The sequence below is a fragment of the Seriola dumerili genome, unplaced genomic scaffold (assembly GCF_002260705.1).
Source record: "Seriola dumerili isolate Sdu_G_001 unplaced genomic scaffold, Sdu_1.0 BDQW01000011.1, whole genome shotgun sequence".
NCBI lineage: Eukaryota > Metazoa > Chordata > Actinopteri > Carangiformes > Carangidae > Seriola > Seriola dumerili.
In genome coordinates, this window is record NW_019174266.1 from 6122511 (window position 1) to 6144513 (window position 22003).

The 22003-nt window shown below is 41.2% G+C and overlaps 2 protein-coding genes across 3 annotated transcripts; one reads left to right on the forward strand and one right to left on the reverse strand.

Annotated features, from left to right (window-relative positions):
* Positions 1-964: 964 nt before the first annotated feature.
* Positions 965-16518, forward strand: dis3l (DIS3 like exosome 3'-5' exoribonuclease). The gene is made up of 18 exons (XM_022749123.1): positions 965-1094; positions 1926-2079; positions 3006-3134; positions 5275-5410; positions 7970-8137; positions 8472-8550; positions 8729-8905; positions 9787-9956; positions 10152-10313; positions 11483-11733; positions 13181-13273; positions 13397-13685; positions 13802-14037; positions 14179-14333; positions 14452-14630; positions 14718-14863; positions 15026-15197; positions 15465-16518. The coding sequence occupies exons 1-18, from the start codon at positions 965-967 to the stop codon at positions 15786-15788; spliced, it is 3150 nt and encodes a 1049-aa protein (XP_022604844.1). The 3' UTR covers positions 15789-16518.
* Positions 16513-21228, reverse strand: tipin (TIMELESS interacting protein). Of its 2 annotated transcripts, none has more exons than XM_022749134.1 (8): positions 21179-21228; positions 20036-20174; positions 19684-19777; positions 19352-19427; positions 19092-19214; positions 18921-18984; positions 18204-18434; positions 16513-17554 (listed from the first exon to the last, which is right to left on the reverse strand). In XM_022749134.1, the coding sequence occupies exons 2-8, from the start codon at positions 20163-20165 to the stop codon at positions 17280-17282; spliced, it is 993 nt and encodes a 330-aa protein (XP_022604855.1). In that variant the 5' UTR covers positions 20166-20174; positions 21179-21228; the 3' UTR covers positions 16513-17279. The 2 variants fall into 2 exon arrangements, with proteins under 2 accessions (XP_022604855.1, XP_022604865.1); XM_022749144.1 differs by having other exon boundaries at positions 20036-20177; positions 21179-21226.
* Positions 21229-22003: the final 775 nt, after the last annotated feature.

Below are 22003 nucleotides of genomic sequence, written 5' to 3' on the forward strand. Positions count from 1 at the left end.
CCGTTTTGTATTCACGTGATAGCATACAGTTAGCCGTTGGGGTTGCAGCTGTTGACCGCGAGTTTGTAGTTGATGCGTCGTTTGCGGTTTGTTGGCCAAAATATCCTCACATACAAGCTGGAACTGGTCGGCAACTTTGGATACAAAGAAGCTGAGGCGATTTATTTTCAGTAGTGATGTAGGTAATATGTATTTGGACTACCAAGAGCAGTGATAAGCACTGTCTCTGAGTTGGTGATCTAGAGAGATAAATTAGGCGCCATCTTGGATCTACCTGGGTCGTAAAGATACAATGTATATTAATCGACCTACTTTTTTTTTTTTCGTCATCGACCCTTTGTCCTCGAAACACCGTTGAGAAGTTCAACTTCTGGGCTTCTGACCCTCATTTTCAACATGCTTCCATACAACAATTATTTATTTATTTTCTTTCATGAATTGTATTTACTTTATATATATTTGTATATCCATATGTGTGTGTAAAACTGAACAAAACCAATACAACCAGAAATGAAGTTGAAAAATGAAGTTTTGAATGAATGAGTAAAAGCGAAGATCCTCTATGAAAAGTTGTGAAAACTGGAGATTTTGAACGTTAATTTCAATGGGGAAAATTTCCACAAAAAAACGGTACATTAAGAACATATACGAAAGTTTTTTTATCCTGAGAAAAACATAGAATGGAATTGCTTTTGCAACAATCCCGCCTAAAATGTATTGTAATGTAATGTAAAAAGTGAACCTGCGTTTACAACACCGTTGTAAATGATTTGCTTATGTCCGACAGCACTGGAACGCAGCAAGAGGCGGACCTGCTTGTGCGTCATGACGTCAGCGGGCTTGCCTTTCCACACTTCCCTGAAGTTCGCCGTGAATGTTTACAAGTGTATTTTCCCGCGTTACGACAAAAGAACTGATTAAGAAGGACAGGTTGATACACGGGGCTCGTCCCTGAGTCCTGAAGATGATAAAGACCGAGAAGATTCTGCATTTGAAGAGCTGCCGGGGCGGGAAGGTCCGTGTGGTCCGGGAGCATTATCTGAGGGAGCGGGTCCCTTGCTACAGCTGTGTGTGTCAGGCGGACTGTGTCAACGGTACGATCAACGTACACACACACACACACACACACACACACACACACAAAACAGCCTTTTATTCACCTGTACAATGAATACCCACATACACACACTGTAGCTAATTATACAGCGAAGACTGAGACAATAGGCCGCGGTGCAGCCAAATGATCGCTGAGTCCATTATTCGTTTAACTACAAACATTGTATTACTTTCAGCAGTGGTCAAATGGGGGGGGGGGGTCTCATTTAAATATAGTCTTAATTTGTTTAATATTACCTCCGTTTTAGGCTTGTATTTGAATGCAGGTGTCATATTTCCATGAGTAGGTGAGATCTAACAGCTACAGCAGATTATCTAACGTAATGTCAGTGGCTGGCTTCTTTGTTAATGTTGTTGCCTTAGAAAAACATTTTATCAACATGTCAGAATGCAACGAATTACTCCAGCAAATTATTACAAGGTCATTTTTATTTTATATACATTATTTTGTATGTATGTTTTATTAAGCAAAGCAGACGCAAATCAGACAAAAAGACAGAAGTAAATAATCATCAGACTTAGTGATGAACTGTAGGTCATGTGCTGCGATCTTTCCTAATAACAGCCTCTAATATTAATGTAAAGACTGGTTATGCTGAAGTTACTGGAAATTTGCAATCTTTCATTTAACAAGGATTTTCCTGCTGTAGAAAACAATACAAGAGCAAAAATGTTGCACCGTTTATGAAAAAATAATGGACTCCTGCATTTAAGTTCAAGTAATTTTTGGTGATGCACTTGTAAACATTGTATTAGTAGGGTCAGAAGCAAAAAATCTTTCACATTTGCCCTGATTACTTCAAAACCAGATGGTAAGGTGCTGCCAGGAGATCTGACTCACTATGTGGTGCCTGATGCTGGCGTGGTCGTCGACTACCTGGAGATCCTGGAGTTCAGGGAGCTGCAGGGCATCGTCATCACCCAAACCGCCTGCCAGGCTGTGCATCACAGCAAAGGACGCAGGTACACCCACACCAACAGGCTGAACATTCACACAATATACTGTTTAATCTCGCATTAATATAAAGTGTGAGAGTTTTTTTAGTGTTGCATCAGTTGTAAATTGTCCTATTTACAAATAAGCATGATGGTGGTTGGTCCTGCAGGATTGTTTTTCTACCAGCAAATACAAAATTTGAGCTTCAGGCATACTGAAGGCTCCAGGACAGCTCCTGTGGTCAAGACATTTTGAATTAAGCCTCTAATGACAACCTACCTGCACAAGTGTGTAAAGAGCGGGCAGGGGGTCAACCTCATTATATCAAAGCTCTGCTGACGAAGCTAAACAAGATCCAGCCTGTGACTTGAAATACTGCTCCCACACAAACACGCAGGAGTGCTTTTGACAAACTTGATGAACACTATAAGGAGTCCCACATGACCTCTGCTTTTGATTTCTGCTTACACTGCCTTTTAAAATGTTGCATCATTAATATGATGAGGCTTCACTTTTGATACTGTTAGGTAGACTTAGTTGGAAGAGCATATGCTGATGCCATACTGTGTCAGTAATTGCAGTTTTCCGTTCACTTCAACACACAGGGAGCACACAGGAACGAGCGTGTGTGTGTGTGTGTGTGTGTGTTGGCACAATACATGTGTATGATGACCTTTGAGTTTCTGTGCAGCTTTCTTTTATGTCATGCCTGAATTTTAAATCTAACTCTAACTCAGGGTGGCTGTGGCCCAGGAGGTACAGTGGGTCATTAATCAGCCACTAATCAGAAGGTCGCTGGTTTGATTCCTGGCTCCACCAGTCCGCATGTCAAAGTGTCCCTGGGCAGGATACTAAACCCCAAAAAACAACACATATGGCCCAGCAGAAAGTCACTGTGATTTGGACCTTAAGAGTGTCTGAAGGTGGATTTCTTTCCTCTGTTTCTGTGCAGGCAATACAACCGTCTGCGAAACCTGCTGAAAGACCCTCGACATGACTGTGTTCTGTTTGCCAATGAATTTCAAGAGTACTCCTATTGTCCACGAGAGAAGGGGGAGAGCCAAGAGAAGTGGCAGACCAGGTCAGAGCCCAGTACTACACCCCCACAATTCTACACCGTCAAATTAAAAGAATAATTTTGACATTTTGGGAGCTTCACTTACTCGCTTTCTTGATGAGAGTTTGATAATAGGGGTGGGCGATGCAATATCGCAATGTACTTGATGTATCGCGGCTTGTTCCACATGGGATGTAGAACATCGAGTACAAACTGTCACGTAATTGTTTTAAGCCGCCGGCATGAAATTCGCTTCGGTGTTTTGCTTCTCTCCCTCGCCCATCCAGAAAACTCTCCTGGGTGTGTTTGACATAGGTGAGGGGTGTGTGTTTTTGTATCTGGAGTTGAGAGGGAGGGAGTGAAAAAAGTGAAGCTCCAAAGTGAGTTTATACGTGTTCAGAAACGGTACCTGAAGATGGAGGCAGACGAACTTGAAGCTCTGTTTTTGTCAAAGGTCACATCTAACTTGGTTGTGATTTCCCCTTTTTGCCAATTCAAACTTGTTCCAATAGAAACCACTGATGAATAAACAGTAAAAAATAATGTTTTGAATGCAGACAAATGTTGCAGGGACTGTAATCATCATACTGGTGTGATTTTAGGCATGAAAGGGTTAAATCGTGCATTTATGAAGTGCTTTAGAGCAGATTTCAAAATATCTAGATATATATCGTGTATTGTGATATAGTGATTTAAAATATCACAATATTATTTATAGACCATATCACCCAGCCCTATCTGATAAGAATGTCACTAAACGTCTGTAGGGTAAATTTGTAGGTGGAGCCAGCAGCTGGGTATCTTAGCTTAGCTTGAAGACTGGAAACAGGGAGAAATGGGTCATCTGTCTCAGTCCAAAGGCAACAAAAATCTGCCTATCAGCACTTCTAAAGCTCATTATTTAAATGTCTCATTTGTTTAGTCTGCACAGAAATCATACTCAATTTTTTTTTTAAATTAGCTGTTTTACAAAGACTCTTTCTTGGCTGGCACCAACCAACAGAGACTCCAGGACGCCACAGCTTCCAGATGCTAACTCTTCAAAATAAAGTTACTCTCCAGAAATGTTGAACCACAGGATTCACTTACTGTATGAGAAGTCACAACTGTGCATGCAGGTTTCTGCTTTTCTGGGTCCTCCTGTAGATTTTAGATGAAAGATGTTAGATGTTTAAAAATGCAGATTAGCAATGCACAAACTCTGCATTATTACTCTGCAAACAAACATTTGCAATGACTTGTGTCTATAGGTGCTTGAGGGTTGAAGGGCCAATCTCAGTATTTTCAAAGATGTTTTTCTTCCACTCAAGGTATAAAACAGGTTTACTAACACAAGAAGCAGGTGGACTGAAGGATAACAGATATGCAGTGTAGACTTCATTATAGACAATAATTATACTTGTTTTCTACCTAAAGTGTCAAGATGTCTTGAACAGAAGAGCTCATATCCCGTGAAGATCTGAGAACATAAGATACAAAACAGATATTTTTCCTCCATTCAGGAATAGAATAATCCTGAAACTGCCAAACTGCTCTGCCAGAGGTCGTCTTAGGTGATAGAACAGGTGTATGTGATGGAGACAAGTGTGCATTGATTTTCATCTGCAAAAAGTCAGAGCACCAACCAACATCCCCAAAGTTCAAATCAAAATGATATGAGACACAGAAAACCAGACAAACCTCAGCACTTGTGAAGGGAAAGCAAATAATAATGAATGAATGTTTAGTCAAATAATTCATCAGTCAATTAATCAGTAATTTCTGCTGTATTGATTTTACATTCTTTCAGCAACTGGCTGGATCTGAAACAGAAAGAAGAGATAATTGTTTGTTATAATAAAGATTTAGTCATAATGCTGTGGCTGATGACGACGAGGTCCACCAGTGTTGTACAGCATGTTGTCGTTTAGTTGTAAGGATGGAAGGCTGGAGGTGCAATCTGCTGTGATGAAATGAGTTTATTGCATAAAAAAGACACATAGCTGAAAGCACAGAGCTGTGAATTATTTATGTCTCTATTCTTTATAATGTTGAAACATCGCTTTGAGTTTTAAGTGAGAATTTATGTGCCAAAGTAACTAAATGCAATATATTCAAGTTTAGGGCTATAACAAGCAAGCTGTCTACATGCACCTTGTGCTTGAAGTTGCATATGTGTGTTCAGGTGTGTGTACTCTGCAGCAGTGTGGTACTATAACCATCTGGCAGGCATGATGGATGTAGTGATGATCACAGAGGACCAGGAAGCCGTGGCTGAGTACAGCAGCCTCAACTCTGGAGTGTACGTCATCTCCGTCCAGGTACGTGACACACCTGTGCATTACCACTCTGAACACATACTTTAAGGCTAATCTACACTTGAGTCCATAAGTATTTGGCCCCAGCATGTCGGGTCTGACATGACAAGCAGCTGTGAGGTTAAAGTGCCAACATTCAGCTTTAATTTGAGGGTGTTAACAATCATTTTGTGTGAATACGGTTGAGTTGTAGCTTTGTAATTGTGCTGCTGCTTTGTTTACTCACCACTGATGTGAACATCCTTAAAGCTAAGACTCTGCTCTTTAACTCGAGCTGTCGTTTTGTTTTGAATCCACTGTGTTTGAGTACTGAGCCAACACAGTAGAGAAGTGTTGCTGTACAGATGCTGCATGTGTTGACCAGGGGCGTTACATTACTCGACAAGAAACACTCTGTTTTTAATCCTTTTACTAAGTTTTGGTGTTTTCTGTAACAGTTATACAACATGGTTCAAATCAATACGAGGAAGCGAACTCGTCAAGCTGAATTCAGTAGCTACTCTGGAGCTTTCAATCATATCACATGATCTTGATCTTCTTGATGAAGTTCTGATTTGATATAATCGAAAGCTCTGGAACTGAGTTAATCTGATTTGATTGTTGAGGATTTAACACAAGTCGGGATATAAAAATGGTAAAACAATGAAATATGTTTGACTCTTACACTTTACATGAGAACAAACCAAACACTTAGAACAATAACTAATTTTAATACCTTTTTAAAGGATAATTCTTGTGTCTCTTCATATTTTTGGCCATAGTTTCTATCCTATATGATGATATTGTGCTATCCACACAGCAACATCACTAAAAAGATGTCAAGATATGCAAACAGTTGTATGATCAGATCGTGTCTGAGCCACTTTATTTGCAGGTAAAACTGAAAGTGTTGATAATAAAAGGTCATTGCACAGGAAAATTGTGTGTATGCAGTGGATAGTTTCCCCTTGTTTTCTCCAACATATAAGTTTGTCTAACCCATATTTCCAGATTTCTGCAGTTTATTTGATGATCACATTGGTGTCATTACTTTTTAATTGATCTATTCATTTACTTGGATCCCCATTTGCCACTACCAAGGTAGCAACTACTCTTCCTGGGGTAAATATTACATCATAATCCAAAACAATAATGTAAATTATTCCAAGGCAAAGGGGAACAAGACAATAACAACAAAAATGAACAGCAATAAAACTACTAATAACAATAATAGCAACAAGGACAAGTACCCACGCTATATGGAAACTGCAAAAATAACTCTCATAACTACATTCCTCAAAGTAAATGAGTCAAATTAAATGGAGCAGTAGCAACAGACTGAGGTCTACAAAGCAAACAAATAAATCTTTCACATTTACATCAATAATCTATCAAGTTTGTTTCCAAATGGTCCAAACAGTCTCTTAATTGTTTATTATAATTCTTATTTACTCAACAGAATGTCATGGATTGCTCCGACTGCCGAAGTGATTGTGTACTGCCTAATTGTCTTGCATCGCCATGCCGTGTATATGCTCCATCCATATCGCTCCACTGAGCGGCTTGACAACTAATATGCTATTGGTGCAGTGGAGGGAAAAAATGTCAGGAAAAAGTAAAGTTTTATGGCTGGTCTAAAATCCTGATGAAGTGGTTAAAGTATGACTCAGTGGAGCGTTAAGAGTTGTTTTAACACGAGAGGCTGTGATGAATCAAAGATCGCCTCATGGAAGTTCTGTAAACAGCTGATTCTGAGAAAAGAGCGGTCATTTATTTGTCTTATCTATGTAGAAGATGAGGGGCTGGTCTTGCTACCGCAGCTAAAACATCATCATGGAGTTATTGCAGTATTAAATAGATTTACAGGATGCAGCTTAGAATTTTCGCCTCTGATTGGCTTCGTCAGAGCAGTAAAGGCAGAGGATGATAGGTATTGTAGTATTTAAAAGTATTTAAAGTGTGCCATCCTACACTAACGGAAAAACACTTTCTAAGTAATGACGTTGACATAATTAAAACACGTGGCTTTAATAAGCACCCATTATATTATGTTAAATTATCCAGGAGATGAAGGGCATTTAGGGACAGAAGCCCTGAAAGGCAAATGAAAGATGTATTTTTTGTTTTGTTTTTTTTGCCAGGATTTTTTTCATCTGTGAAAGCAGGTAAATAGATGGAAACTTTGAAAAATGATCCTGGCAAAAAAAAAAAAAATCCATTTGCCTTTAATGGCGTCTGTATTTAGGATATCGTTGAAAGAAAACCTGCTACTTCGCAACTCGTGGCTGACTCAACTGAATTTGAGTGTAAAATAACCAGGAATTAGGCCCCTGCAGGGATGTCATTGGAACAGTAATTCATTGTAAATATTAACCCTGAGTCTGAAACTGCATTATTGTAAAAAAAAAATAGAAATAAGTGTCCTGCCTTCAAAACAGAATTCTACATGAAAACCTGGATTATCTCATAATTGTCATGTATTGTTATCTAACACCTCAGTTAAGACCCTGATCAGATCCATAATGCCAGTTACTGTTCCAGAAATGTCTTCACCCATGTGTCTCTTTATTTGTCTTTATTCAGGATTATTTGCAAAACTTCTGGCCGGAGCTGCAGGCGGCCCATGAGCTGTACAGCTCCATTTCTCAGGCACTGCAAGAGAAGGAGAGCGAGGGCAAGGAGAGAGAGTACGGCGAACATCTACCGGCTGAAGTCCTGGAGGCTGGAATCAAGTCTGGACGGTACTATCAGGTACACTGCAAATCCACCAACCTGGTTTATGTCTAGAGAGTCTCTCCTTTTAAGAAAAAAAAAAAAAAATCTGTTATGATGTTCAACAGGAAATTAGTAGTAAAAGAAATGAAGACTGTCTGTAGTTACTCAGGAAGTCTTTGTCAATCATCAGCTCCAGAGCTCTGGGGCTGATTGAGGACTCGTGCTAGGGGCAGGCTCAGTAATGCGTCAAGAAGAGCGTGAATATAATTAAACATCCCAAAGGACATTTTATTCTTAACAGACTGATGAATCAAACTTGATAATGTTCCCAAAATCAAAATAAATCCCATTTTTCCTTCCTTTTTCTCAGGGCACTCTGAATGTCAGCAAACACCGAGCACAGACTGAAGCTTTTATCATGATGGAGAGTTTTTCTAACAAGAGCACAGGTGCAAAACTACAGCAACAATCACAACTTTCTCTTCTGGCGATGTTTATTTAGGACTGGCGCTGGCCACAGGCACATTCACACGACCATTCACTACAAACAAACACACATCTCATCTCTGTTGACTGAATTTGTTTCTTCTTCTTTTTTTTTTATCAAATCCCCCCCCCCCTCCTCAGATATGAGTCGCATATTGGTGCACGGTGAAAAGAATCGTAACAGAGCCGTGCACAGCGACACAGTTGTGGTAGAGCTGTTGCCAAAGAGCGAGTGGAGAGGGAAGATCACAGCGCTGACGGAGGGTCAGGGAGAGGAGAAGAGCAGAGAGGACAACGAGTCTAAACTACTGCCGACAGGTGGGACGTCCATCGTGGAGTCATCGTTACCTCCACTAAGGATGTGTGTTTTCTGTCCCGTTTGTTTGTCTGCTTGCTTCTTACTGAACAGGATATAACAAAATGTATTCAACACAAAATTGTTCTTGTCCTGAATTCCTGTGTCTGTTTAGATAAATCGAGGTGCAACACCCACATAGTTTTTTATGCTATTTTCAATGTTTTGTTTCCTCCTCTCTTCTGCAACACAGTTCATCTACTTTTAACTGCTTTGATAGACAACATGTTTGGATGAACCCTGGAAAAATGAAAACTTTTCGTTTTTAAAAAGGTACCACGTCAGATTTTCCTTTTAACAGTTATCTTTGCATTCAATGTTTTTCACGAAAGAACAACATGAACGCCTTGAAACAACCTGAGTTGTTTATATCCAGTCGTCTTTCCTGAGAACTGCTGGTGTGACAGAAATCTGTATCACTTCACCTGCATGTTTGATACAAATAAAACCGGGACCCATCAAACATTTTATTCATGGTGTTGATCGAAAACACCCCATGGTACCTTTTGAACGCAAGTTTTCACAAATGCATCATTGAAGTTCAACCTTGACCTTTGCTAACAGTTTATCTGACTCAAAGGTCCACTTCCATTCACTGTGTGAAAACTTGGATTCAGCTGAAACCTGTGAAAGGTAGTAATTGGATCTTTGAGGTTAGATAATTTGTTACAAACAAGTTTTAATTCTATTTAATTAGTTCATTTTATGTATTTTTTAATTTTAAAACAATGTGTGAAATGTGAATTTTGATCAATGCTTAGTCCCAATACACTGCATCTGGTATCATCTGACTACTCTGGTAGAAAAAGTGTCACTATAGATCTCTGGTTATTTTAACTTGCAGGCCGCGTCGTTGGGATCCAGCAGAGGAACTGGAGGGACTACGTGGTAACTTTCCCCCCCAGGGACGGGTCTCAGTCCCAGAGCAGGAACTCCCAGCGCATCCTTGCTGTGCCCTGGGACCATCGCATCCCCAAGATCCGTATCAGTACTCAGCAGGCTGATGCTCTGCAGGTGCGGTTCGCCTTCCACTGGCTGCTCATTTATTTACTCAACCAGAAACGTCCCTCCTCATTTGGGCCAGTAATAACAGTGTCACATTATTATATCTATCAAAAAATCCAATAATCTGAGCTTCATTTGATCATCATTGTCCAACATAAACAGACGTAGGTGAGGTCGTGTAATTCCTGTGTTTTCTTCACCCAGGATCACAGAGTGGTGGTGCGCATTGACTCATGGGAAAGCACGTCGCTCTATCCCAATGGCCACAGCGTGCGGGTTCTGGGCCGGGCTGGAGAGCTGGAGACGGAGGTCCATACCATCCTCATAGAGAACTGCATCCACGTGCCTCCTTTCTCAGATGCACAGGTGAGAGAAGAAGCTCCTTCTGAGATCACATGCATATGTCGAATTTAAGGAGAGGGGCTTCTTTTTTTTGTTAACACAACTGTGTTTACACGTTCAGCAAACACAGTCCTGTATTTTTGGCCACCTGACAAACATAAGTTCAATATTTTTTGATTTCTAGGAGCTCCAGAGAAAAACATCTGCATCTTTAGCTGCTACATGTTTCACTTTTTTCAGCAGCCAGTCACGAGAGGTGAAACTGAAGTGATTAATGGATTAGTTGATGGACAAAAAAAGAAATTGACAAGTATTTTGATAATTGATTATTGGTTTCATTCATTATTCAAACATGCTCTGGTCCCAGCTTCTCACATGAACAGAGTGAACAGCTTCTCTGTCATAACTCAACAATTTCAATGAAACAATTAATCACTTAATCGAAAAAATAACCATAAAATCAGATGAACATATGACTTGTAAATAAAATAATCTTAATTCAGACTGATTCAGTTACAGAGAGGGAACCAATGCAACGATTTTATAAGGAAGGAAATGCCTTCGTTGGGTTTTTTATGCCTCAGGGACTCAGAGTGTAAGCATCACTTTTTGTTTACAGGAAAATTTCTCAGGGTCCTTTTAAAATAAATGATAACTGTGAGCAAACATGGGGGGACACTGCCACCCAGAGGCCCCTGAACACAGCGCTGGTGCCTCCCATTGTTGGTAAAGCACATTTACTTAACAAGGACGAGTTAACTGTTGAATAAGAGTCTGGAGGACGCAGAGCATTGAAAGCTATTCAGCAGTGAGTGTGTGTGTGTGTGTGTGTGTGTAATGTAAGGGAGCAGCCTTGTTGAAATTATTTCTCATTTCCTTTTCAGTGCATCTATTTATCTGCTTCCTCTTTCATAAGACAATCCAAGGACTTAACAGAATTAAATCACCTCTTCTTTCAACTCAGATTCATGTTGCTCATTTTATTTTGTAAAAAATGCCCTCTGATGAAAGACGTGTGTCTCTGCATAGCACACAGTATCCAACTGTCTCTTCTCAGAACAAAGCACGGGCGAAATAAATAATTCATACGTGTCCCTTCACTTTGGCTCAAGTACTGCACAGCAGCCTTTGTGAGATTTTGAATGCCTAATGTAACCTTGAGTTTTTATTTGTGACTGTCTGTCCGTCCTCAGTTGAGAGAGATGCCGGTCAACTCCCCTGACAAACCGTGGAAGGTGGATCCCGCCCAGGTGACAGAGCGGCGGGACCTCAGGCAGACTCACCTGGTGTTCAGCATCGACCCAAAGGGCTGCGAGGACGTAGACGACACGGTGTCGATGCGCAGCCTCGCTGGCGGGGAGCTGCTGGAGCTGGGGGTCCACATCGCCGATGTCACCCACTTTGTCACAGAGGGTTCCCTCACCGACTTGGAAGCACGCACCAGGTGAGAAGCCAGCTGGATTATAGAAGAGGTGGAATAAAACAATACCAGGGGAAAAGGAGCAACTGGGAGGGGCCAGATTTACAAAGGCTTTCACATCTGTTTTTCAGGTGTTAACAGGATGCACCTGTCACCTTATGGCACAGTCATTAAAGGGAAGATCATGCAGATAATTAGAGACATGATAACAGAGGGTGGTTATTACCCTGGATTTACAGAGCTCAAGCAATTTGCAGTGGTCAGTTTTGCAGTGAAAATTCTCCACCTCTCAAAAGCAGGTGTAAACAGAATAAAGTGGATTTACATGAGCCAAAGGTTAAAGTGGGAAAATATGTGAACTAAGCATAGACTTGTGTATACTGATTACAAATTATTAGAGAGAGAAATTAAGCAATTAAGTAATTTGACTATTTTAATTATGGTGTCTGTTCATCAAACCTGAATATAAACCATTAATTAAGCTACCTCTAAAATCACTTCCGAGTGCCATTAAATCTTTTCTCCTTCAGTTAAGACACTGAAGTTTGTATTCGACTGCATCTCCATCTGCTCTCCTCTCTGAGCAGCTGTGCCTGAAGTCCAGGAGCTGACTGCGTAATGAGCCATTTTCATAGTAAATCAGACCCTGAATATATTCAGCTCAATGAGAACAGTGCACATTTGCACAGTGCTATTTTCTTAGTAAATCTGTGCCTCACTGAGCTGCCTCTGACAGTCTCAGTTCTGTGTGGTAATGTATCTATTATTTTGTCTGTCCCTTGCATATATTGTACATGTTTGTCCTTGTGCAGGGGTGGGAAATAAGTTGTCTGTCTAGAGTTGGTGCAGAATTCAGCAGCAGCGAGGCTTCTGTCAAACACTAAACACTGTTTTCCAGTCCTGGATGGATCACACTGGCTCCCTGTTTCTTTTAGAAATCAGTTCAGATAAAATATGTTTCATCTCTGCTGTATATTTCTGATCTTTTAAGCATTTTCCTGCAACAAGACCCTTCAAGTTCCACAGTCTAGACTCCCCTTTTGTCTAGACTCCCCTTTTGTCTAGACTCTAGACAAAAGGGGAGTCTAGACTGTCACGGATTTACTGTTTTAGCTCCATGAACTTCCAGCATTAGATCAGCTGAAGCAGCACAAATTTTAGAAAGCTTTTAAAAACCCACCTGTATAGGCTGAAGTTTTTTCTTATTTTATTCTATTTCTCTATGTTTAGTCTTCCCTGAAATTCCTGTTGTATTTCATTGTATTGTATTTTCTGTACATGCATGAAGCACCTGGTATCATCAGTAATTACTGGGACACTGTTAAGGGTCCAAATAAAGGCAGCGATGAAAATGATACAAAGGAGGTGGAAAAACCAGGGGACCAAAGTGAATATTTTATGACACTGACTCCTCCATGGAGAGAAGACACAGATGACACTGTTTCTCTTTATTCTTCTCTTTCCTCCTCAGGGCTACGACCTACTACCTGGCAGACCGCAGGTACGACATGTTACCTGCTGTTCTCAGCGCAGACCTCTGCTCTCTGCTGGGAGGAGTCGACAGGTCAGTGGACTCAGGTTTCTCTGCAGTGCATCGTGTTATCGAAGGCATTTAGTTAAATAAACACATACACAAAACATGCAATCTGTTATTTGTTTATGTACACGAGTTCCCTCTCAAATCCAGGTATGCAATGAGCGTGCTGTGGGAGCTTGACGCACACACGCTCGCTGTCAACAAGGTGTGGTACGGTCGCACGCTCATCCGCTCCTCCTACCAGCTCCACTACGAGCTGGCCCAGGCGCTCGTCAACGGAGAGAAAGCCGAAGTCCCGGAGCTGGCGCAGCTTGGCCCTGAGGAGAAGGACGAAAAGCTGGCTCAGCTCACCCAGGCTCTGGAGATGCTCACACATGTAGCCAGACATCTCCGAGCGCAGAGGGACAGAGGAGGAGCGCTGGAGCTGGAGGGGGTGGAGGTGTGCCTGGTTCCTCCTCATTTGTTGTTGTATATTTTTCAGTCCTCATCCCTTGGGCATGTTTTCTGTAATTTCAGGTCTTTCACATTTAAATAAAACCTTTTCTCTCCTCTCAGGTGCGTGCCCAGCTCGACGAGGAGAGGAACATCACAGCCCTGGTCCCACGTCAGCCCCTGGAGGTCCACGAGACCGTGGCTGAGTGCATGATTTACGCCAACCACTGGGTGGCACGCAAGATCCAGGAGACCTTCCCTCACCAGGCCCTGCTGAGGCGTCACCCGCCAGCACGGCAGGAGATCTTCAGCCAGCTGGTGGAAAGCGCCAGGGCCAAGGGATTCACCATTGACACCAGGTGACTGATTTAGGATTTTAAGAGTGTGTGGAGGCTGTTTTGAGTCATTTCTCATGCAGTAAAAAAAAAAAAACTTCTCCGTCATTGAGAATCTACAGATTAGAGAGTGACGTATTTGAACAGTCGATTCTGTTTCTTCAGTTCCAACAAAGCTTTGGCTGAGTCTCTGGACCGGGCTGTGGACCCACAGGACCCGCTGGTGAACAGGCTGCTGAGAATGATGACCACCCATGCAATGTCACAGGCTCTATACTTCTCCACTGGTGCCCAGTCCGTGGACCAGTACTACCATTACGGTACAATAGATAACACTCATCATCAGCTGTTATTGTATTATTTAGTGGAACAACATGAAGATTAAAAATTATAATTTATACTGACAAACGGTGCTGATGTCTGTTTTCTGTCTATTAGGTCTGGCTCTGGACCGCTACACACACTTCACCTCACCCATCCGCCGCTACGCCGACATCGTGGTCCACCGCCTTCTCACCGCAGCCATCGCCACTGAGAGGGGAACAGACGTTGGTAAAGCATTAGCCGGTAACAAAGAACTGGAGGAAATGGCTCAGCACATCAACAGCAGGAACAGGGTCAGTGCTGCTCTGTAGTTCTGTATCTTTGTTCACTTCTTACTCGATGAAATAAACTCATTCTCCTCTTGGCTCTGACCCCTGCAGGCAGCAAAGCAAGCTCAGAGCTTGTCCACAGAGTTGTTTCAGTGTCTCTACTTCAAGGAAAGAGACCCTCAGACGGACGAGCGCTGCGTGGCCAACGCTGTCATTTACTCCATCCGAGACAACGGCGTGTTGGCGTTTGTCCCAGAGTGAGAAACTGACTTGGGTTTTATTTTGGTTGTCGATGCTTTTTTAATCATGTAGTTATCATAACTACATAGTCATTTAATGAAAATGTTATAAATCTGCTGTGATAATGTAAATAAAAATCCAGGTTTCAACCATCCTGACTACACCTGTGTTCTCCACAGGTACGGTGTGAAGGCGCCGGTGTATATGAAGAATCGGGAGGGCCAGGTGGTCGCTTCAGCACAGGACGGCAGCTGTGAGTGGCAGAGTGGCTCAGTGCAACGACACGCTGACCACATTACCACCACCTCCAGCTGTGGCACCTCCACCTTCAGACTGTTTGACCACATCACCGTGAGTCGCAGGACAGATTTATCACTCAAAGACTGGACAATAATCCAGTCTGTTATTGTCTACCGACTTTAAGTGAAGTTGTATGGTCATTTGGCACTGTCCTCTACGAACCCAGAGAGAAGGGACAGGCTCAGATGTTTACATCAGACCCAAGTGATATTTCACTTGCAGGTTCTCTTTGTTTCAGTGATGTGTTTAATGTGGGTTTGTATCAGGCTCCAGTCTGTGGAGGGTGCTGATGACATTTGCCTCCTCTTCTCTCCACAGGTCCGTATTTCTGTCCAGTCCTTCCACTGCCACGCAGACCGTTTGAACCTAGAGGTCATCAGCAACAAGCCTTACCACAGCGCCGAGCACCAGGAGCCACGCTCACAGGGCCGCTGCAAGCTGGTCCAGGAGGTGGTGCGTCTGGCTGAGGAGGCGTACCAGCAGTCGCAGGAGAAGGCGGCCCGGCTAACCAAATTCTCCAAAGAGGAGAGAGAGTTCTGCCAGAGCAAAACTCCAAATCTGTACTCGCTGCTGGAGGAGGTCAGAGAGCTGGCTCTGATGGACCTGGAAATGGTTCCTCAGGTCTGTGCAACAACGGCATAGATCGGCTGTTAATGGAGTTAATGGACACAGGAAAGCCTGGCGAGTTTTTGAACAACATGGACGACTCTGAACATCTCGTGGACATCTGAAGAGCCTCCTCTACAAATGAACATTTCTCAAGTAATTTTTGAATCATCATCATCGTTTTGATGGCAGATTTGTAGTTACTTATTATCTGTAGAGTTTCTGTGCACATTAGTCCAAAAATGAATACACTGGTAATAATAAATAGAAATGAATTGTAGTTAAAGTCACAGTAATTATAGAATAGCTCTAGTTATGAGGAGGTGATGTTGTCATGGATGAGAAAACAATGTACACACAGACAAACTGATTTGCAGCTGTTTTCATAAAACTGGTGACACTTTAAGAGTCTACTGATGTAAATAAGCAGATACTGATACATGAATTAGATTCTTAATATAAACTAAAGTTTAATATGAAGAATTAATGAAGCAACAAAAAGATTTTTTCAGGGTTAAAATGTCTTATAACATGGACAAAGAAAAGTTGAGCTTCATTGATTCACATGTTTGCTTTAATTATGATTCATGTATTAGTCTCAGTATTATTGTAGCTTGTAGTATCTATTTTTAACACAGTTGTTTGTGTGAAGAGTGTGAGTGACCTGTGTGATGGACATGCAGCTGTTTTGTAATTAAACATTTTGACTTTTAATAGATCATCTTACAGTGTGTGAATGAAAACATGAGATTCATTTGGAAGGAATTATTTATTGTTACTGATTGCATTTGAGAAAAAAAAAAAAAAAGTATGATAAAAACAATTTATGATCACACTGTTTTTGACGATTCATCGGTTTATGCTCCACAAGTGACAAACCAAGAAAGTTTTAACATGTTACTTCAAAGACCGTTCACACTGCACTGATTTCGTTACTAAATGAACAACAGCAATCACATCCATTAACGAGGCAGCAACCTAACATGACCCTTATGATTTAGGCATCTAGTTAGACCCTGTTTTAATTGATGAAATTATCAGTCATTATCAGACATTGACAGACTTGGCAAATTTTCACAATTCTGCCAATGGTGAATCCTGGAGAGAAAAGTGATAGTAAACTGAATATCTTTGGGATTTGGACATAACGATTTCAAGTTGGGTTTAAGGAAGCTCTGATAGACATTTTTTACAGTTTTCAACGGGTAAAAGAAAAAGCTCATGTTAATGGAATGATTTATCGGTCAGCATGTTAACACTGGAAACTTATACTTACATGCACACTTCAAAACTCAAAGTAGTGTAATCAGAGTTTAATTATGTATTTCAGATATAAAACTGAACAGGTCTTTCATGTTCAGCTTTACCCACAAATGGGCAGCTGTGACAGGAACATATTGGTTTGGCTCTTTACAGACTACAAAGAACTCTCTCACACATTCACATACTCACACAAAGCTCATTGCCACAGCTTCAGCCATACAGGCGACACTCCTAACCACAAAGAGTGTGTGCTGCCCTTGAGCATCAGTCTCCATCCTCATACCTGTCGCTGGGTTGGTGGTCAGGGTCGCGGCTGGTCTCTTCTTCCTCCTCACGCTGACTGGATTCAGCTGAAGGCTCAGAGTCTTTTTTTGGAAGCTGGCCTGATTGTTGAGAGCTGCTGCCGCCGACTGGCTCCAGGTCTAAATGCTCCACCTCCTCACCTCGATCGTCAGAATTGTTGAGGATATTTGCAGAAGAGACAGGTGTGGGTTCCTCTCCTGATGTGGGTGTGTCAACAGTCTGAGAGTCTGAGAGATCTAGACAGGAGGAGAACGACGCAATGGCATCGAGATTAAAAAGATTAGAGGCTGCACATACAGCTCCTGATTACGGGCTGCATCTAACAATTATTCTCAGAATTAATCACTTTTGTCTATAAAATGTCAAAAAATTGTGAAGCATGCCCTCTAAAATTTCCCAGAGTTTTGTTTTGTCCAGCCAACAGTCACAGTGACAAATAAAAATCTTCATATTCAAGAAGATGAAACCATAAAATACAGCTTTATGCCTGATTTAATTGGAGCTGTGATGCATTTTAGTGCAGTGTTCCCAAAATATAAAAATTATAGTGAAACAATAAGTTGAGTGACTAGTTAAATTAATCAGCAGCAATTTTGATAATCGATTTATCATTTAAGTAATTTTTTTTAAGCGAACAAACATTTCCTGATTCCAGTTTCTCAAATGTAAAGATTTTGAGCTTTTCTTTTTTGATATTATTGTAAATTGAATTGTTTAGGGTTTTGTTGACTCCACAATGACTCAAGAAAGTGACCAGAACATTGACTGATAATTATAATCATTAGTCGCAGCCCAAATACAGCTACACTGACTTACTGGAAGCTGCACCACAGGCTTCATGTTGGTGATTTTTCTCCATTACTGGACTGAGGAGGTGCCTCTCACCTGTTTGCTGCTGCTGGCGGGCGAGCCTCCTCTCCATGGCGCGCTGTCTGTTCAGCTCCATGCGTCTGCGCTGCTCCTCGGTAAGGGAGGGGGCAGCTGGGGAGGGGGCAGGTGGGGCAGCTCGAGCTGGGGTAGAGTGGTCTGGCACTTGTACGTCATCAGAGAAGCTCATGCCACTGAATGGATCAGGATCTCCGAATACTTGCAACTCAGGTGCTGTCCCTTCTTCACCTACACCACAACAATTTTTCATACGACTGAGAATTTATAGTGTAAATTTGAACCTTTCATACAATTTTTATTTTTGTGTGGCCTCATACCTGAGGGCTTCATCACAAGGCTAAACAAATAACACTTGAAAAAGGTCTCATTACTCTGATAACTTGTTTTTTGAGGATTTGTATCTTATCTGGATCGAGGATCTAAGGACAGAGAGTGTTGTATGTTCTACAGATCATGAAACCACAAATTTGTGATTTGTGAGACTGGGCTACATAAATAAAATTGTCTACACAGAATAAAAGGAAGGTACCGTCTCATACATTTGGCCGGTGCAGCAGGCGACTCAGTTAATACACCAAATGTACATTTTACCAGCAGTTTGAAAGGCGGGATTTTAACCCCTGCCTGAAGGGTCTCTACAATGCTTGTTTCAAATCATTTCTGAACACAAATCACTTGTATCCCTGTATCACTAGTGTGTCTTTAATCTCTTACCATCTTTCCCCATAAAATCTTCATCTGTCAGTGGCATGTCCAGTCGTATCCGTTTGAGACAGGTCTGCCAACACACACACAAAAAAGGCAAACAGTTACTAATGATGCACCCACTGTAGAAATCTTGTTTATTTCATGAACATCTTTTGAGCATCATCATGCTCATCCCACCTGCACTTCCTTCTTGTTGCCGAGCTTCTCCACTTTGTCAATAAAGTCTTCAAACTGCAGTTTGGGGTACAACCTGTGGGCCCAGTTCTCCATCTTCTGCATCAGCAGCCGCAGGTCTGCAGCCTGATTGTACAAACACAAACACATCATGGAGTTTTGGATCCCACTGTATATGACATGAGTGCGTACAGCCAACAGGAACTATTCCACAGCTGTCTACTGCATTTAGCTATATTCACTGATCTTTTGTAAGTTCTTACCTCATGTCCTTTGCCTTTAAAATGGACATTGTCAAACAGTGTTCGCAGAGCGGGAAGTCCTCTTTCTGAGATTAGCCTGAAGAAAAATGCAAAAGTTTTAATTCTAAACTCCGTTATTCTCTCTTGTTTTACCTCTGTGTTTGGTCTCAACCAGCTCTCGAGGGAAATATCTGGCTGGCTCTTTACCTGTTAAATGCTCCACTGTGTTGCAAACAATAAAAGTACAAGCTCTAATCATAGTTTGTCACATCCTTATCCGCTGACAACACAACATACTTTTTTTATTCTGCAATTTAATACATTGAATGTGAAAGCACTGAAGTCTGAAGCACCTCTGAGAGTCCAGCTTGGGTTGTGGCCTCCTCACTCCTTTCCTTTTAGCAGCAGGGACCTCAGCCAGCTTGGAAACGTCACCTTCTTCCTCCCCTGCATCAATAACACCACACGTAGTAGGAGAGGCGGTTAACATCACTTTGTTGACAGTTACTCTACAGAAAAACTTCAGGAAGGCAGAGTAGAAACTGGTTTCTCAAATCAAATCTACCAATTACTCTCTGTGGGTGTTACAGTTGTAGTCACCTTCCTCTAATGAACTTACCATAAGTCTACAATTTGTTTCAATATCTCAGTATACAGTAAACTGAACTAAAATGTTAAATATTCTCTTATAATATTTCTTCTCACCATTTGCAAAAGGGTCTCCCTCCTCTTGTCCTCCCAGGCCTGGGGAGTGAGGTGGAGGAAGGGGAGGGAAAGTTTCATCCTCCTCTATGCCACCATAGTCAGACAGGCCATTTTCCACCGGGTCAAGCATGGTGTGTAACTGCTGGAAGAAAAGTAAAAGATGTATCAGTTCATACTAATTTGACTGCTACAGTCCAGGCCGTAAGTATTTGGACAGATGCAGAGGTTTTTGTTTTTCAGGCTCTGTACATCAGTACATTCAAGTTAAAATTAAATAATGGATGTTACATTAAAGGCTCAGCTTTAATTCAAGTAGCTTTACATCAATGTAGAAAGAACTATTTGAGATATCGCCCTTTTAACAAATAGTGCCCAACGTTTACGGGTTTAAAAGTAACTGGAACTGAGCAACTGAGTGTTTCTTAAGCACCTGTGTCAAACTTACTTAATCAGACCTCAGTTATTTGTGTCTCAATGGAAAAAACAGAGTGAAATCACCATTACTTGATCTAAACAACAGAAAAGTCCATCTGAAAATGGGTGTTAAACAGCATTAAAGCTTTAAGTAGGATGTCTTAACAACTTTTACACCAACAAGTGGTGCATAAACCTTGACTTATTTCAATAACTGCAGAACTTGAAGCTGTTAATCAGCTCAATTCAGTGTTGTTTCAATTTAAGATTATCGGCCCCGATATCAATTATCGCCCCTCCTCAGTTCGTACAGGGTATCAGCCAAGGAAAGGCATATATCGGTCGACCACCGCTTCAGCCACAGGAAGGCGGTAAAATCAACAAGCTGCTACAATACAAACTGTAACTTAACTGAACCTATTTTTCGTGTTTAACCATCTCTCAGAGAGGCCAGGAAAAGATGGCAACCTGCGTCAGAAGGACATTCACGTCTTTGTCTGAACGCTGAGCCAAACCAACTTTATTTCTGAGAAACGTTTGTAGCTGTAAAAGAGTAAACGCCGCGCGGATAATGCTGAGCTAACTGCGACCTGGGATAAGTTAGCTAACATGTAAGTTTACTGCTGACATCGACATAGTAAAACATTACTCAAACCACAAGCCTACAACATTGTGATAGCTTATAAAATACCACATAGTTGTTAATGAAATGCAACTAAATTGTCATACCAGTCACGAACTGTCCGGTGAGCGAAGCAACCAGTAGTGCAAAGCTAGCGACATAGACTTCCGGTCTGCGGCTTGGCATTTATTTTTATTTTCAAAATAAAGTCCATCAGGAATTAGCCCAAACTAACACTAGTTAGAATAGTGACTATGGAGACATTATATACGGAGCATATAAAACGAATCCAGATTTATAAATGAAACTACACATCTAGTATTAACAAACCTACCTTTATATGAAATGTAAGGCTCTAAAACAACATCAGAAAACATCAATTTTGTCTCTCTCTAACATTAGTTAGATCAACCATGTATGTGGTTGTTTGTCCTACCATTTTATTTACAGTATAGATAATTCATTTAAATTCCAAAACAAGTGGCAGCCTAAAATATTATTTGTAAAAGAGCTCACAAGTTAAACCTCATAAAGCTCAAGCACATCTTACATTTGGAAGGTGTCATAGTTTAAACCCACTGGTACACAACTATCTGAGCTGGAGGCTCTTTACAGGGTTTCTTTTAACAACTTGAGCAGGAAGTCTGCAATTACACATAAATCAGTAAGTGATCATAAGTGAGTTTTTTAGGTTGATAGTCCAAAACTTGGAGACTTGGAAACTTCAAGTGCTGACAATGTGGAGTGGGCTTTGAACATGCATTTAAAACCATTATGTAGGAGGAAAATATAAATGAAAATGGGAATATATAACTATCTAATATAGTTTCTACTTCAAAGACGCCTCACCATGATAATAATTATTATGATTTTCAGTGTGTTAGCTGCCATATAGTCATTTCTCACATATCTGGGGCTTTTAATTTGAAGGA

Bases quoted from the DNA above. Each gene is read 5' to 3' on its own strand.
- dis3l (XM_022749123.1), top strand. From the start codon at position 965: ATGATAAAGACCGAGAAGATTCTGCATTTGAAGAGCTGCCGGGGCGGG. The intron at 8,906-9,786 runs GTGGGACGTCCA...TTTAACTTGCAG, and splicing joins GTCTAAACTACTGCCGACAG to GCCGCGTCGTTGGGATCCAG. The intron at 14,038-14,178 runs GTGACTGATTTA...CTGTTTCTTCAG, and splicing joins GGATTCACCATTGACACCAG to TTCCAACAAAGCTTTGGCTG.
- tipin (XM_022749134.1), bottom strand. From the start codon at position 20,165: ATGCTTGACCCGGTGGAAAATGGCCTGTCTGACTATGGTGGCATAGAG. The intron at 18,435-18,920 runs GTAAGAGATTAA...GTTGTGGTGTAG, and splicing joins AGATTTTATGGGGAAAGATG to GTGAAGAAGGGACAGCACCT. The intron at 17,555-18,203 runs GTGAGAGGCACC...CCTCCTGTCTAG, and splicing joins CCGCCAGCAGCAGCAAACAG to ATCTCTCAGACTCTCAGACT.